Raw genomic sequence first — 16792 nt, 5'->3', positions numbered from 1 at the left:
TTCACTTTCGACTTTACTTCTTCTTCTCTCTACGTCTTATTCCTCTTACTCTCTCTCTCTCTTTATCTATACTTCCGTTAGCCCTGTCAACGAACCGTCATCGGACTGTCAGCTGACCGCGGGGTCTTACGATCGTTTCATTACCCCGTTACAGTTCCCCGACCCGTAAAGCTGGTTCCTCTTCCGCTTTACTCTCTCCGGAGTCCGTTTCTACGTCCAAGCGCGCCAGCTTTGACACTGGTCGATGTACGAGTCCGTTGCCCGTCTGTACTACTGCCGAGCGAACCCTTCCGTCTCTTAAGGTTTAGTCTCGACAACTCTTCCACGAATCCATCCGTTTCTCACTTTCTCCTCTACCACGACTACTATATCGCCAACTCCGATCGGTGGCACTTCCTCAAACCACTTCTTACGCCGTGCGATTGTTGGGAGGTATTCGCGGACCCAACGACGCCAGAAAGCGTCCAGCATTACCTGACACAAATTCCACTCCGCTCTGCCCGCTAGTTTGGGATCTGAAAGATTCTTTGGGGTTTGCACCACACCGCTGGAGTTTAGTAAAAGGATATGGTTTGGTGTTAAAGCCTCTTGCTGCTCTGTCTCGAGCGGAATATACGTCAGTGGACGCGAATTCACCACACTCTCAGCTTCCACCACCAACGTCGTCAATGTCTCCTCACTAGGAACCCTCGAAGTATACATTGCCGCTAGAGCCGTCTTAACCGACCTCACCAGCCTCTCCCATGCGCCACCCATGTGTGGTGCTCCCGGTGGATTAAACACCCATCTTGTGCCCACGTTCGTGAACGTCTCCGCAAGTTGTGAATTAATCTCGTTCATCTCCTCTAGTAGCTCATTGCTTGATCCTACGAAGTTCGTACCTCTGTCGCTTCGTATCTCTACCGGTGCACCTCGGCGTCCTATGAAACGTCGGATGGCCATTTTACAGGACTCAGTCGATAAAGTGTGTACCACCTCGAGGTGTACGGCACGGGTTGTCAGGCACGTAAATAGCGCTATCCATCGCTTGTTAATGCTGCGATTGACACGCATCGCAATAGGCCCGAAGAAATCCACCCCCACGTATGAAAACGGGCGGGTAAACGCCTGTAGCCTTGCTGCCGGGAGTGGTGCCATTCGAGGAACCATTGGCACAGCCTTCTTAATTTTACACTTCATACATCCCTTTACGACCTCGCGGACTAGCGATCTCAGCTTCGATATATGAAAACGTTGCCTTAGCTCATTACCTACGGTCTCTCCATTCGCGTGCAAATACTTTTGATGATAAAAGCTCACCAGTAAGCGAGTCACTATATGTTCCTTCGGTAGAATTACGGGGTATCGAGTGTCATAGGCTACATACCTAGCCGCAGCAATTCGACTGTCCGAGCGGAGCACGCCAAATTCATCAACATAAGGTGACAGGGTACGAATTCTGCTGATTCTCTCTAATTTTGTCCGTAGTCGCGTTGGCACTTTCTGGTCACCACTTAGAACGGTCATTTCATCGGGATATTGTTCCCATTGAACCCAACTAAATATAAGCTGTTCCGCTATCACCAGCTCATCCTGCGTTAGCAGTCCACGCTGCACTTTTTGTTTTGCGGCTTTTTGTTTTAGATTTCTGCTGAATCTGTACCCATAAGCCACCGACCTCAATAAGTGCATCCACGAGGAAAATCTTTTCCAATCGACTGCCTGTGCTGCTGTTGTTACGTGATGGGCCATGCACGCTCTTAGCTCCTCTGTGGTTGATTTCGCAGCTGGCTCTGACCATGACGGCCACTGTTTCTCCGTTTGGCGCAGGAAACTAGGGCCTTGGAACCACCGATTGTTCGATGATAGACATGGACCTTTCCCCCACTTGGTAGCATCGTCCGCTACGTTTTCCTTAGTCGGAATCTACCGCCATTGTGTGGCCTCCGATTTCGAGAGTATTTCTCCTACACGGCAAGCGACAAACTGCCGATATTTCCGATGGTCCGAGTGGATCCACGCCATCACCGTCTTCGAGTCGCTCCAGAAAAACACCTCGTCGAATCGCAGCGTGTGTTCCTTGACTATCGTTTTAGCCAGTCTCACACCAATCACCGCAGCCATCAGCTCCAGCCTCGGAATCGACTGTACTTTCAGTGGTGCAACTTTCGCTTTGCCTCCCACCAGCGCTACTTCGATTTCATTCGGTACAACAGCCCGAATGTACGCTACACAAGCGTAAGCGTCTTCGCTCGCGTCTACGAAAATATGCAACTGTGTTGTCTTGATTTCCTGCGTTGTCCGGTTTCCGAAATAGCATCTCGGAATTTTTATCTGGTCCAGAAACTGAAACTTCTCCGTCCATCGCACCCATCTGTCGCACAACGCTTCGGGAATCAGCTCGTCCCAATCCGTTTTTGCTCTCCACAATTCTTGAATGAATATTTTACCGTGGATAAGAAAGAAGCATAGAACGCCTATCGGATCAAACGGGCTCATCACCACCCGTAACGCCTGCCGCTTTGTGGGACGCTGCACGTCCGTCGCATGTGCCGTGGAAAATGTGAAAACATCTGGCTCTGTTCTCCAATACATCCCGAGTACCCGTTCGGTCGTGTTACTATTGTCCAATTGCAGACTCTTCTCGTATCCAGCATCGGATTCCCCGACCCGTTTCAAAACACGATCGCAGTTTGATAACCAGTTCCGCAAATGGAACCCACCCAGAGAATGTACATGTTTAACTTCGAGGGCCAACTTCACCGCTTCATCCACGCTATCCGCACTGTCCAGATAGTCGTCCATATAATGTCGGTGGACAATTGCTTCCGCCGCTGCTGGATATTCCTTGGCATGCTCTTCGGCATTGACATTTTTAACGTGTTGTGCTGAGCACGGCGAGCACGTAGCCCCAAAAGTTGCTACATCCATCAGGTAGATGTCAGGATCTTGTGTCGTCTCTTGACGCCAGAGAAGCCGTTGAGCATGCCGATCTTCACGTCTTATCTGTACCTGGTGGAACATCTCCTTCAGATCCGCGCAAAAAGCGATTCGCTTCTGCCGGAATTTGAAAAGCACTCCCAACAAGGTATTGAGCAAGTCGGGCCCTTTCAGCAACATCGTATTCAGGCAGATTCCGTCCACCTTGGCCGCCGCGTCGCAGAAAATCCGTATCTTAGATGGCTTCTTCGGATTCAGCACCACACCCAAAGGTAAGTACCATACACGTCGCGGATCCGCTTCCTTTAATTCCTCCGGTGAGGCTTTGTGGATATACCCTTTCACTTCATACTCAGACATCTGTCTCCGCACGCTTTCGCCTATCACTGGGTTTTTCTGCATACGCCGTTCTAGACACTGTAAACGCCTAACCGCCATCGCATAGCTATCCGGAAACTCGAAGTAGTCATACTTCCAAAGAAGTCCCGTCTCGAAGCGCTGTCCGACTCTTCTAGTGGTTTCCGCTAGAATTTGATTAGCCCGCTGTGTTTCTTTCGATTCCGGAGTACATTCAGCCACGATACCGAGACTCTCCACAGAGAAAAACTGTTCCACCATCGTATAAAGCGATCGATCATCCTGACACTCGCAAATGTGAAAGCTGTGTGCACGGTTTCCGGTTTTATCTGGATTTGTTCCGTAAACAGTCCATCCCAAGCGTGATTTAGCTGCAATCGGTTCACCCGGCCGCCCTTCGCGAATCCTCAAAGTGGCGGTAACATGTGCGTTATCGTTTCCGATGAGTATACGCGGAACTGCATTATTATAGTCGGCTATTGGAATACCTCTTAAATACGGATAAGTCTTGGCTAGTTCCGCATATCGTAAAGATTGTCGTGGTAGGTCCAACTGTTCCACCGTGCGTACGTCCGAAAGCGCGTGCTTAGTAGCACTGGAACCTCCAGTTATCTCCATCGCGACCCGTTGAGAATCTGCCTCCATGCGTTTCACACTCGCTGTCCACTGAAGACACAAGGGCTGCGTTTCACCCTTTATACCCAGTTCTCGTACGATTTGTTCATCAACTGGTTTCCTGGATGAACCGTCATCGAGAAAGGCGTACACCTCCACTGATCGATTATTGGCATGTAGCGTCACTGGCACGATTCGAAATAGCGTCATCTTTTCGGTAAAATGATAATTTGTCACAGCTCTGGATCCGCCCGGCTGGCTAGCAGCGTGATCTCCTCTCACTTCCGGAACAACTTTAGGTGAAGTCTTTTTGTCGTCTCCTTTGGTTTCCCGTTTACTGTGTAAAAGTGGATGATGGCGAAATTGACACCCATCGATTTCACAACGTCGCCGGACCTTACAAGTGCGTTTACCATGCGCTCCCAGGCATGTACGACACAAACCAAAATGTTGAATTGTTCTCCAACGTTCCTCCGGATCTTTTTCTGCGAATTTGGGACACTCCTTTACCCGATGCTTCGGGTCTTTACAAATGAGACACGCTGGCTCGAAAGAACGTACTATTTCCTCCTTCACCGGGGTATGTAATTCACCTCCCTTCGCCGGGACGCGTATTTCTGCTTCCGTCGAATGTGTTCCGCAAAAGTTTTTGTCTCTGTTGTATTTTTCCGCCTTTACCGTACGAGCTGGTTGCTGCTGCGCCACCGGATCGTAGTTCATTGTCACGTCCGTCGCTGCACGCACCAAGGTACTCATATATTGCGCAAAAGATTCGATATTCGCAGTCGTTACTCGCTGTTTATAAAGCGACCAATCCAGTTTCATACTCGCTGGTAGCTTTTCCACCAACTCGAACAACATCATCGGATTGTTCAGATGCGTTTCATGTCCCCCTGCGACTAAATGATCACAGAGATTTTGTACCGCCATTCCGAACTTGATCACTGTATCCAACTTATCCTGCTTCGGCGCTGGAACTCCGCGTACTTTTTGCAACAGCATGTGTATCAACAATTCCGGCCTCCCGTACAACGTTTCCAAAGAAGCGAGAACATGAGGTACACTAGCAGGTAATAGTAATCTACTCCTCACCGATTCAAGTGCGTGTCCCTTCAAAGCTCTTTGTAGCCTGGCTAGATTCTCCACGTCCGAATACCCGCATGCCTGAGTGGTATTTTCGTATGCACTGATAAACAACGGCCAATCTTCCGGATTGCCGTAAAAAACAGGCAAATCCTTTGCCATCACATGTCTGGCAGCAAGCTGTCTCGGTGTAGGACCGTACTCCAACGATTCGTTTGTCTGAAGCCCTAGTGGCGGCTGGCTGTTCCTAATCTGCCTTGGAACTGTCCCACCTGGATGCGCATTTGTTGATCGTTCCCTGTTTAACGATCCTCTCTGATTTTCCGGTAACGCCGGATTCGGCACAGAATTCAAATGATGCAATGGTTGTGTTGAATTCACTGGATTCAATGGATGTAACAAATTCACTGGATTTATTGACTGAATCTGATTACGTGTATGTACGGATTGACGCGAATGCATTGGGTCATGCGGAATGATATTATGCAGTACATTATCCATTGTGGGTAAACTGCTTGCTTGATTCGCGGTCGCGAAAAGTGTTGCATTATCGAACGGTGGGGGAACCGGGGGTACCAACGGGGTGACCGCACTCTGCTGCTTATTATTTGCAAAAGGTATCGACTTATTTGGTATTTGTGCACCTAAAGACGGACCCGTCGGACCAACTAATTTATCACCCGGTGTTGGGTTAAAAACAGTATAATCTATCTGCTGCTTGTTCCCTGTTTGCACTAGTGTGCTCGAAGTTCTATCGAGAAAACCTCCTAAAGACGGCCCTGAGCCTGCCTCATCTAATGAAATACCTGCCAGCACCCTTCTCAAAACATTTTGCCAATTGCTGGGTGGTTGCGTTTCGCCATCCTGCCCAGCGGGGGTTTCGCTAGATATAGCCATCGTATTCACGACGTTCTGCTCAGCATCGCCGCTTTCAACCAAAGCCTTCTGTTCCCGTTGTCGATTCTGCCACTGATTTACCTTGCTGAATGAACTCTGTTGCGATTCACCGCCGTCAGCATCTTCATCGTCGTCCAGCTCAATTACTTCCCGCAGCCGAAAAGTTTCCTTCAGTATTTCGTTCTCCATTTGTAATTTGAGCTGCTCGTGTTGCTGCTCTTGCTCCCGACGTACCAGCTCCAGCTTTCTTAATGCTAGAGCCTTATGGGCCTCGAGTTTTTCTAAGTGCAGACGAGCCCTTCTCGTTTTCAAACAAGAAGTACCGGAGCATCCCGACACACTTCCCGCATTACTGTTGCGTTCACTAGCGACTGCAGACGAGGGTGAAGCATTTACTGGCCGTGTTGCCAACGGTCTCTGGCAGTTGGGACGAATGAACGTGCGATCCGGCTCTGCGATGCTGTCGTTGACTCCTACACAATCGAAATGCCACCACGATTCACAATAGCAGCAACTGACCATCCTTTCAGTATCCCTCTCGGAACATGCCTGACAGTGGGATTTCTTAGCAACACGAGAACTCATCGTAGATCCGGTTCAAAGGACCATATAAATCTTTTAGATTGTTGCAGAGAAAAAGGGCTATCTTTTGAGCGTCCGAAAAAGTCCAATAAATGTGTTTTATCGACGAGCGCTAAAAGCTGTAATTTTCCGTTACCTTTTTGTTTTCTAATTAATATTTCCTTTACTTACATTTAGTTTTTCCTTATTCTTTTACCACCTTTTCACCGTATTATTTCCTTCCATATTCGTGTCGCGTGTAATCAATCGTTTTTCACTTTCGACTTTACTTCTTCTTCTCTCTACGTCTTATTCCTCTTACTCTCTCTCTCTCTTTATCTATACTTCCGTTAGCCCTGTCAACGAACCGTCATCGGACTGTCAGCTGACCGCGGGGTCTTACGATCGTTTCATTACCCCGTTACACCCAAATCAACTGTAAACAGCGTGCTGAAACGATTCAATGAAACTCTAACGCTGGATCGTGCCCTTGGATTACCCTGCGCTATTTGGTCAAAAAGTTCTCGGCACCGTACAGCACCGTTCGACGAATCTGTCAGCGTGAAGGCCTGCGGTCGTTCCATACCAGCAAGAACCGCAACAGGACCAAGAATCTCGTTGTAAAACGCTGTGCTAGGATGCTGTATGAGAAAGTCTTGACCAAATTTGACGGCTACATTTTAATGAACGATGAGACATGATGTCGCCAAGCGGCTTAAATTCGTGTATGCTGACAAGTTCGCTCGGAAGCTGATGGGGATCTGCAGCTCCGGAAGCGGATTTTGTTGTTCATCCAATCACATGACGGTCCGGTGAAGTTCCCAGCTATCACTACAGCCGGGAAGTCATGGATTGGTACAAGGAGAATGGAATTGATATCATCGAAAAAGCCATCAACCCATCAAATTGCCCCAATTTTCGACCAATTGAAAAAAGAGGCAGAACGATAAAATAATCAGCTGATTTACATAGATGGTGGAAGAAAATGTCGAGTCGACTGTTCCACTGTGCAGAAGATGATGGGCGGTATGAAACGAATAGTGCGTGAGTTCATCCGAAACTCAGACGAATAACTTTTTTGTATTTTTCCTTCAAAGGGTCATTGAATTTGCTCTAGAATGATCTCTTAAAATTTATTCTACGTGGTTTTGACGAAAATATGTCCCATTTTGTGCGACCAAATATTGAATCAATCATGCTTTAGTCCAGGAGACCGACTTTTGCGCCAAAAATGTTGTAGTTGGTTTGTTGAACGGTCATTAATAGCAGCGAATTGTATCGCAGGGTACGAGGTCGCGCGTTCATATTCACTTGCTCCAAGAGAGCGCGGCATTCTATGCGGTGTTGCAAAATGTCTGTGGTAAACGATGCCCTGGCGAGTTTCTCGGGGAAATGCTGACAGATGTCCTGCGGGGTGGATGACCGTTGAATGTCATTGAATATTGTATCCCACCTTCATGTCGCTGTTGATTGACGAACTTCCAACTATTTTCACTAAGGAGCAGAGGCCTAACACAATAATAAGGCCATGTCCTGGGCGCTCACAAAACAGAGGTCTAAAATGCGGTCGCTCTGGTTGGTAACATAGATAATTTGATTCAGTGTAGCTAAGCTATAACAATTCAAAAGCAATGCAGCGTTAGAATGGATACTCGAATGATCCAAGTCCGGAAAGAAAACCCCGTCTCAATTTTCTCCGTATGAAATCTGGGGAAGATTGGAATTTCCAAACAGCATAACTTCGTCTGTAGTTTTTGTAGTTTCCTGCATTGTGATTGGCAATGAACAACAATCAATTCATGCTCGTGTACTCGATCCGAAGGTATGCATAGAGCGCAGAGAAACAACGTACGATCGCCTGTTCAAGGTTTAAACAAGCGGCATTCTCTAAAGCTTTTGCTCCGAACCTGGAATCGACAGCCATAATAACAACCGCACTAGTAGATTTGCGATTATTGTAGGCGCTCCTATCGCAGCGAAGAAACCTCTTATTCATTGCCGAGTACCTGACAAGAAAGTGTGCGTGAATCTAGCCAAGTCTCCGTAAAAACATAGCAAAGATCCGAGACAGCTACGCGAACTGCGATATTCCAGTAGTACACGCTGACCTTCCGATGGCCGGGAGCTTGTTGGTCGTATTTCTGATGTGCAGTTTGAAGTGCCAAGAGTGCAGTTTAAATTCGAAGTGGTATCAGGCGTCGAGTTAGCCGAATTTTTGAAGCAGGTTGGAAGACCGCCAATCTACATCGGCGCGGCTGCATTCCAATGTTGGAGAGCTCGTTATCGACGTTGAAATTTGGTATAATGGTGCTTATTACGAGAGTCACTTCACGGTGAAATCAGAGTGATGTCAAGAATCAAAATGCAGTCAAAAACGCCTGAGTCAAATACATGCCTGAGATAACAGCAGAGGCGTTGCGTGGCTGATTATGTCACATGTGCACCAAACATTTATTCAAGTTCTTTTTCCTTAAATGAAATATGAAAATCAAACCAAAGTGCTTGACGTTTTAAATTGAAGGGTTTCGCGGTTTCGGGGTTTGTCGATTTTTGCGGATGGTTGAACCGAGACAGAGTCAGAGGGCCCCTGGGCCCCTTAGGGATGAATCAACTTCAATTTTATGGGACACTAACGTAAGATTGCTGATATCCCTGTCTTTCGGAACACGTAGAGAAATCAAATGTGGAAGATCTTCTCCTCTACCATGACATCAGGGCCAAAACAATTTTGGAGGCTAGAACGGTTGATGATTGAGAGCAGTGGTGGTACTGATGGTTAAGACGGGAGGGAGGAAGACTTCCTGGACATTGTTTAACCTGCGTCTAGGTGCGGCTTCGGTGAACATCTGATCGACAGAGTGGTTGAAAGTTTGCGCGATATTTTCGTTGTAACCGAAAATTGGAAATGTGACAGCAGGTGAATTGGAATACTTGAGGAAATACTTGCCTGATAAATCAGGTTGGGAAACTCTCCCCCTACTTCCAAACACAGACGATAATATTCGGCACCGGCGTGTGATTTAAAAGGTCGAGGTAGTTGAGAGCTTCCGTAATGCTTCGTTTGATGGATTGATTTGCTTGTTGCTTCTTTTCCTTGCGAAGTTTATACATAGGCAATTCTAACTTATGAGCGCCAAACGGTTTTTTTTTTTTTAAGTGGGGATTTGTTAGTAGCTTAAGTATTTATGATAAATATTAGTAAATAATGAGTATGTGTGTCCAATCACAAATGGTGACTTCTCAACACTGTTAGAAATTTGTAATTTTAATTGTTAGGATTTGTTTGCTTTCGCAATTAGGACTTATCATTCGTAGGGATTTAAACCTACTTGTCAGAAAAGGGGAAGTAAACTTACAACTAACTTAATTGCTAACTTATTGGCTATAAAGAGAGCTTATCGTAGCAATTGAGGATTGCAACGATTTTTGTCGAAAATTGTTAATAATTTTATTTGACATAGCTTCTAATGGTTCAACACCAGTAAGTCTATGTAATTCGAGTGTACCACACCAAGGAGGACGCTTCAAAATCATTTTCAGAATTTTATTCTGAATCCTTTGGAGCGTTTTCTTCCTTGTTGAACAGCAACTTGACCAGATCGGTACAGCATAAAGCATTGCTGGTCTAAAAATTTGTTTGTTAATCAAAAGTTTGTTCTTTAAACAAAGTTTAGAATTCCTGTTAATGAGAGGATATAAACATCTCGTATATTTGATGCACTTGGCTTGTATACTCTCAATGTGCTCTTTGAAAATAAGTTTTTTATCATAAATTAGTCTCAAGTACTTAACCTTGTCGGACCAACTTAAAATAACCCCATTCATCTTGACAACGTGATTATTGTTTGGCTTGAGGAAAGAAGCCCTAGGCTTATGCGGAAAAATTATCATTTGAGTTTTAGAAGCATTGGGAGAGATTTTCCATTTTTGCAAGTAGGAAGAAAAAATATCTAAACTTTTCTGCAATCGACTGCATATGACACGAAGACTTTTTCCTTTTACGGAAATGCTTGTGTCATCGCAGAACAATGACTTTGTGCATCCTGGAGGCAAATCAGGAAGATCTGAAGTGAATATGTTGTACAGGACTGGACCCAAGACTGAACCTTGAGGTACACCTGCTCTGACAGGAAATCTATCAGATTTTGAATTCTGATAGACAACCTGCAGAGTTCGATCAGTAAGATAATTTTTTAAAATTTTGATTAGGAAAATTGGAAAATTAAAAGTTTGCAATTTCGCAATCAAACCTTTATGCCAAACACTGTCGAATGCTTTTTCTATGTCTAAAAGAGCAGCTCCAGTGGAATAACCTTCAGATTTGTTAGCTCGTATCATATCAGTAACTCTGAGCAATTGATGAGTTGTGGAATGCCCATGGCGAAATCCAAACTGTTCATTTGCAAAAATTGAATTTTCGTTGATGTGTGAAATCATTCTGTTAAGAATAATTCTCTCAAACAGTTTACTTATTGAAGAAAGCAAACTGATTGGTCGATAACTTGAACTTCAGCTGGGTTCTTATCCGGTTTTAAAATGGAAGTAATTTTTGCATTTTTCCATAATTTGGGAAAATATGCAATTTTGAAGCAGCAATTGAAAATTTTTACTTAAAATTCCATTGTGCTCTCAGGGAGATGTTTGATTAGTATATTAAAGATTCCATCGTCACCAGGTGCTTTCATATTTTTGAAATTTTTAATAATTGATTTAATCTCATTCAAGTTAGTTTCAATTATATCTGCAGGTAAAAAATTTTGGGAAGAAATTAAATCAAATTGACGTGTGACTTCATTTTCAATTGGACTCACAAAATTCAAATTTGAGTTATGAACACTCTCAAACTGCTGAGCAAGTCTTTGAGCCTTTTGTTCATTGGATACAAGAAAACGTTCACCATCTTTTAAAACTGGAATAGGCTTTGAAGGTTTCTTAAGAATCTTCGACAGCTTCCAAAATGGTTTTGAATATGGTTTCAATTTTTCAACTTTAGTCTCAAAATTTTGATTTCTCAGAAGAGTAAATCTATGTTTAATCTCTTTCTGTAAATCTTTATAAATAGTTTTAAAAACAGGGTCACGAGAACGTTGATATTGACGTCTGCGGACATTTTTCAAACGAATTAGAAGTTGAAGATTTTCGTCAATTATTGGTGAATCAAATTTCACTTGAGCCTTTGGAACAGAATAATTCCTGGCATCAACAATTGCACATTTTAATGCTTCCAAAGCGGAATCAATATTCACTTCGTTTTGCAAATCAAGCTCATTATTGAAATTTCTCTCAATATGTGTTTTGTATCTTTCCCAATTAGCCTTGTTATAATTTAAAACAGAGCTCATAGGGCTTAAAACTGATTCATGTGATAAAGAAAAAGTTATTGGAACATGATCAGAATCAAAGTCAGCATGTGTGATCAAATCACTACATACATGACTTTGATCTGTAAGCACCAAATCAATTGTTGAAGGGTTTCTTACAGAAGAAAAGCATGTAGGACTATTCGGAGACAAAATAGAATAGTATCCTGAAGAACAATCGTTGAATAAAATTTTGCCATTGGAATTACTTTGAGAATTATTCCATGAACGATGTTTAGCGTTAAAATCGCCGATTATGAAAAATTTCGAACGATTTCTAGTGAGTTTTTGTAAATCACCTTTAAAATAATTTTTGAGCTCGCGTGTGCATTGAAATGGTAAATATGCTGCGGCAATAAATAAAATCCCAAGTTCAGTTTGAACTTCAATTCCCAAAGTTTCAATAACTTTCGTCTCAAGATGGGGAAGAGCACGATGTTTGATTCGGCGATGAATAACAATTGCAACTCTACCGCCGGAACCCTGAATCCTATCATATCTATGAACCACGTAATTGGGATCATATTTTAATTTTATGTTAGGTTTCAAAAATGTTTCAGTAATAATTGCAATATGCACATTATTTACTGTTAAAAAGTTAAAAAGCTCATTCTCATTGGCCTTCAATGAGCGAGCATTCCAATTTAATATTTTAATTGTTTTATTTAAAATCATTGCTAAATTTTAAATTAGAAACAATTTTAATAGTAAAATTTGTGCCTATTTGAATGGCTTCAAACATTGATTTTGCCTGCAACATGGCGTTCATAAGATCGAACATTGCCTGTTGCAAAAAAGAAAGTTTACCTGCCGTAATAGGCCCCAGGCAGTTGACATTAGAAAAAATATTTTCGGCAGCAATATTAGCTGGAGTGATAGGTGTACAATTATTTTCTAGCCTGTTTTGCTTACCCATATTAACGGTCATTTTCGAACTACCAACACTAGGCGGTATAATGTTCGAACTACCTGGAACCGGTGCATAAGTTAAACGGGTATGCAAAGGAGTAGGTAAACTATGCGTCACTGGTACGCTTGGAGAATTTTGTTTTGAAGTTGGTTTTAATTGAGAAATTGAATTTTGTTTACCTTGCCTTGCCTTAACAATTGCTAAACGGACTGGGCATTGATAAAAATTTGACATATGGTTGCCGTTACACTGAAAATATATTTTAGTTTATTCCACGAAAACGTTCGTTTTACATACAAAACCTTTTGTTGTTTTCTGCAACGAAACCAATGCGTAATAAATATGGAGGTACTTTCGTTAGAACTGTCAGCATTGTAACAGATTTCTATTCGTATACATGACGAAAGGTTTTTAAAATGAACTAAATCAATCGTACAAACAAACGCTGCATAATGTAAACAGTACGAAAAATTAGTAAGCGTACGCAACAATATATACATTCTACGAAATCAAAATAACAGAACACAAAAATTTTGTTCAAGTAATTACTCATGCTTACGTTTTTTGTAGCATGTACAAAACAACTACGTACTTCTACTAGAACATTCGTACCACTAACGAACCTAGTAGTACAGTTTAAAAACTATTCGTAAACTTTCGACTATATTTCGTACAATGTACAGACAATTATGTACGCTGCATACATTTTTCGTACTATTCTGAATCCAATGTCCTATCGGAAAGAGGAGAAAATGGACTTCCAGAATCCATAAAATTTGCGTAATGATAACCCCAATGTGTCTAGAAAAAGATATCATAGGTCAGTTATAAATTTCGGATGATCCTTATGTCTTTCGTTTTCAAGAAGATGGGTTCATATGTAGTTGTGCTATATATGTCGGGGCGCTAGTGGTAAGAAAGGATTATTTTTAAGTATTGAGAAAATCAGAATTCTCCGAAACAGGAAATTTCTCTGGATAACGAACTTGACGGAAACGTACGCAATATTATGAGAAACGTTGTCGTTAGGGTTTAAGCTTTGTATTGTAGTTTGTTTCTCAATACTTGAAAAAAAACATAAATAACGTGACTGTATTTTTTTATTTCATGAATTCTGATATTTTGAATAAAGTAAATTTGACTCAAGTATATTCATATCCATATAATTTTTTAAGATGTTGAAGATGTTTCAAATAACCTAAAATTATAGCAAACGAAAATTCAGGCATCGGCAGCTGGTTGCGTAGATCTTCTGACTTTTGCAGCTAAAAAACATGAATTAAATTTAAAAAATGTGCAGTTCTATGTTATGAACATCAAGAATTATCAAACTTACCGTTAAGTTCATTTAGTAGTACGAAAGTATGTGGTTTCGTTCTTGCACCATCGTATTCCAATTTGTAGAATTCTCTGTTCAAAAAATCCCACAAGTGCTCACACTTGGGTGGGTAAGCAATGTTAAACAGCTGGTATGCTTTGAAACATACATCTACAGCCTTTGCAAAGCTGTAGAACTTATATGTTATGTTCTCAAAGTCTACCATGATTGAATGGAAGTTCTCTATAGTTCCAATAAGTGTCATAAAAGGTGGAATACAGGACTCACGCTTCACTTTCTCATCATATTTCTGTTTATACTCGGTTTCAGTAGCGCAAATAGTTAGGAACGCCTCTCTCGATTCCTGAATACTGTAGAATCGTCGTTTAGGATCTGTTGTTAACTTCTTCTCAATCCGCGAAAAAGGTAATAGCATTTGCATAAGACGGAACGTCATAGCGGCTGACGAGTCTGAAGTATATAAAATATTATATAAACAACTTAGGTCTAATTCATTACTTGATTTTTGTACTTTGTGATAGATTGTTGCTTTTGTCAGAAAGTTTGTTCAACATGTCGTTGTCTTCAGATGACTTGAACGACTCACGATGTTTCGGGAATATTTCCTCCACCATCACATCTACGAACGCGTCAAGGGAATCAAGTAATTCGTTTTTCTGACCGTGTATAAATACAAAATCAGCTTCGATCTATAAGAAAAATTACAAATTAGTCTAGTGACAAATCATAATTAAGAAACAAACAAACCATCCTATAGCCATCTGGATTTTTGAACTGTGGCCAAAGGTCAAATATTTTGCTTGCGGATTGCGGGTTGTTTTGATTCTGAATTATGTTCAACCGCGTTGCAGCACATCCCACCCAATGCGCAAGCTTTTCATCGTAGCTCATGGTAGCCATTTCATGTCTCAGAGCGCGGATATGAATTTCTTCGTCTTTTTCAGTTGTAAACGTTTTCGAAGGATTGCCAACTATGGACTTCGTGCTTTTTTCTAGGCTTGATTTGCGGTTGAGATTGCTTTTCCAGTTTCGATATTTGTGGTAGAGTTTACCCAACGGTGCGCTATTTTTCCTTTCAACGAAGTAGTACGCCTATTGAAAAATGAGAGCATTTTTTAAGTCACCTCATATTACCGCTTACAAGTTTTAGGCTAGTTCAGTCAGCTTCAGATATTTTGAAATATAACACAAAAAAAGATTGTATTCATTGAAATGTTCAAAGTGTCGTACCCAAGTTGTTAGGTATAATGATATTGGTTAATATATTTTTGATTTTTATCGTTTCTCTGTCACAATGACATCCCTTCAACGATAATGTAACGTCAATGAGCTATGATATGATGGAGAATGGAATGGAACGATAAATACTTTGTTATATTGAATATTGGAAATATTTCGCAATATATCAATAGTGTCTTGCCCCTAGGTTGCTCAACTTTTTACGAAAATGCGTCAAATTTTATTCATTTTACAGTTATTTTCCACGAGCGTGTACAGTAGCAATCTGTCAAAACTTCAAAGTGTTTCAGTTGTTTGGGAATGTATGAGAAGGTGAATAAAATCCAGAGAATCTTAGGTACTTATAATATTAATATTATAATGTGAGTTACGAAAACAATGTCGTAGTCTACAATTGTTTTACAGGTATCAAACAACAGATGTTCGATAAAAGAATCTATGTTCTCATCCCGTGAGTCTAGTGGTCAATCATTAACATATGCTTTTAGAAATATGCCGGTAGTAATCGAGCAAACATTTAAGAACGTGGATATTATACGGCCTATTTTTCTTCTGACGTTTCTGGAACACTGACCGTATCGAAAAAATTTGATAGAAAAGCCAAGAAATTTTCATGATATTGTTAAGCGAAACAGGTGAAGAGAAAACGTTATGTTATGAAAAAAAAAACCCTTATGTTCAGTTGCATGAATATTCAATATGTAATTTAAAAAAAAACTACGCTACATACTTTCCTTCAAGAGCTTAGACTGAAAATGTGTATAACAAGTGAAGAACATTTTCCACCTTTTGCAAAGAAACAAGTTTGTTTATATCGTACTTCTGGAGAAAATTTTCGAAAGGACTTATGTGTTTTAGTGAAGGAAGATCAAATGCACTCCCACGCAAACTAACACCACTATCGAGTACCTAACAGTTTTTTCTTTCTGATTATGATGTATGTTCGCGTGGGAGTTCTAAAAGATTCGAGTAGATAACATTTTGAACTTTGATTTCAAAAGCACAAAGGGTGGCGAACGGCTTCGGCAGTGGTTTTCATCGGCAGAATTCTTCGTAAGATTGCTGCAGCAAACCACTGCCGAAGCCGTTTGCTACCCTAAGTCCTTTTGAATATTTTCGCCAGACTGGTTCATTCACCAATTGCCTTGCGCGTCTTCAATTGGAACACAGCCATATATTGTATATGTATATGTATCATGCTCAACCTGAACTGATTGTAAGGTTCTTCAAATCTATTAATCAGTAGCTGCCAATAGCTCGCTCTCACGAAGTTGCCAAATACAGAGAGCGCTAAACAATTTCAAATTAGGTTACATTTTACTAACTCAGCTTTTCCGTCCGCTGTTTACACTCAAAATCAAAAGAGATAAAGATAGTGAAGTGGAGTGTACATTATACATACCATTACTTCTCCTGGAAAAACCTGGACTATTTGTGCCGCCAATACAGAACAGTCTTTGACTGTTAAATCGTGTTTGTTTTCAATACAGAACTGAAGGATGGATTCCAACA

At 41.8% G+C, this 16792-nt stretch overlaps 1 protein-coding gene across 1 annotated transcript; it reads right to left on the bottom strand.

The window, feature by feature from the left end:
• Nucleotides 1–297: 297 nt before the first annotated feature.
• On the bottom strand, nucleotides 298–1731 carry LOC129716580 (uncharacterized). The gene has a single exon (XM_055666414.1). It carries the CDS (start codon nucleotides 1729–1731, stop codon nucleotides 298–300), a length of 1434 nt encoding a protein of 477 aa, XP_055522389.1.
• Nucleotides 1732–16792: the final 15061 nt, after the last annotated feature.

The sequence above is a fragment of the Wyeomyia smithii genome, chromosome 1 (assembly GCF_029784165.1).
Source record: "Wyeomyia smithii strain HCP4-BCI-WySm-NY-G18 chromosome 1, ASM2978416v1, whole genome shotgun sequence".
NCBI lineage: Eukaryota > Metazoa > Arthropoda > Insecta > Diptera > Culicidae > Wyeomyia > Wyeomyia smithii.
The sequence above is the reverse complement of the archived record's forward strand: the minus strand, read 5'-3'. Positions and strand labels throughout refer to the sequence as shown.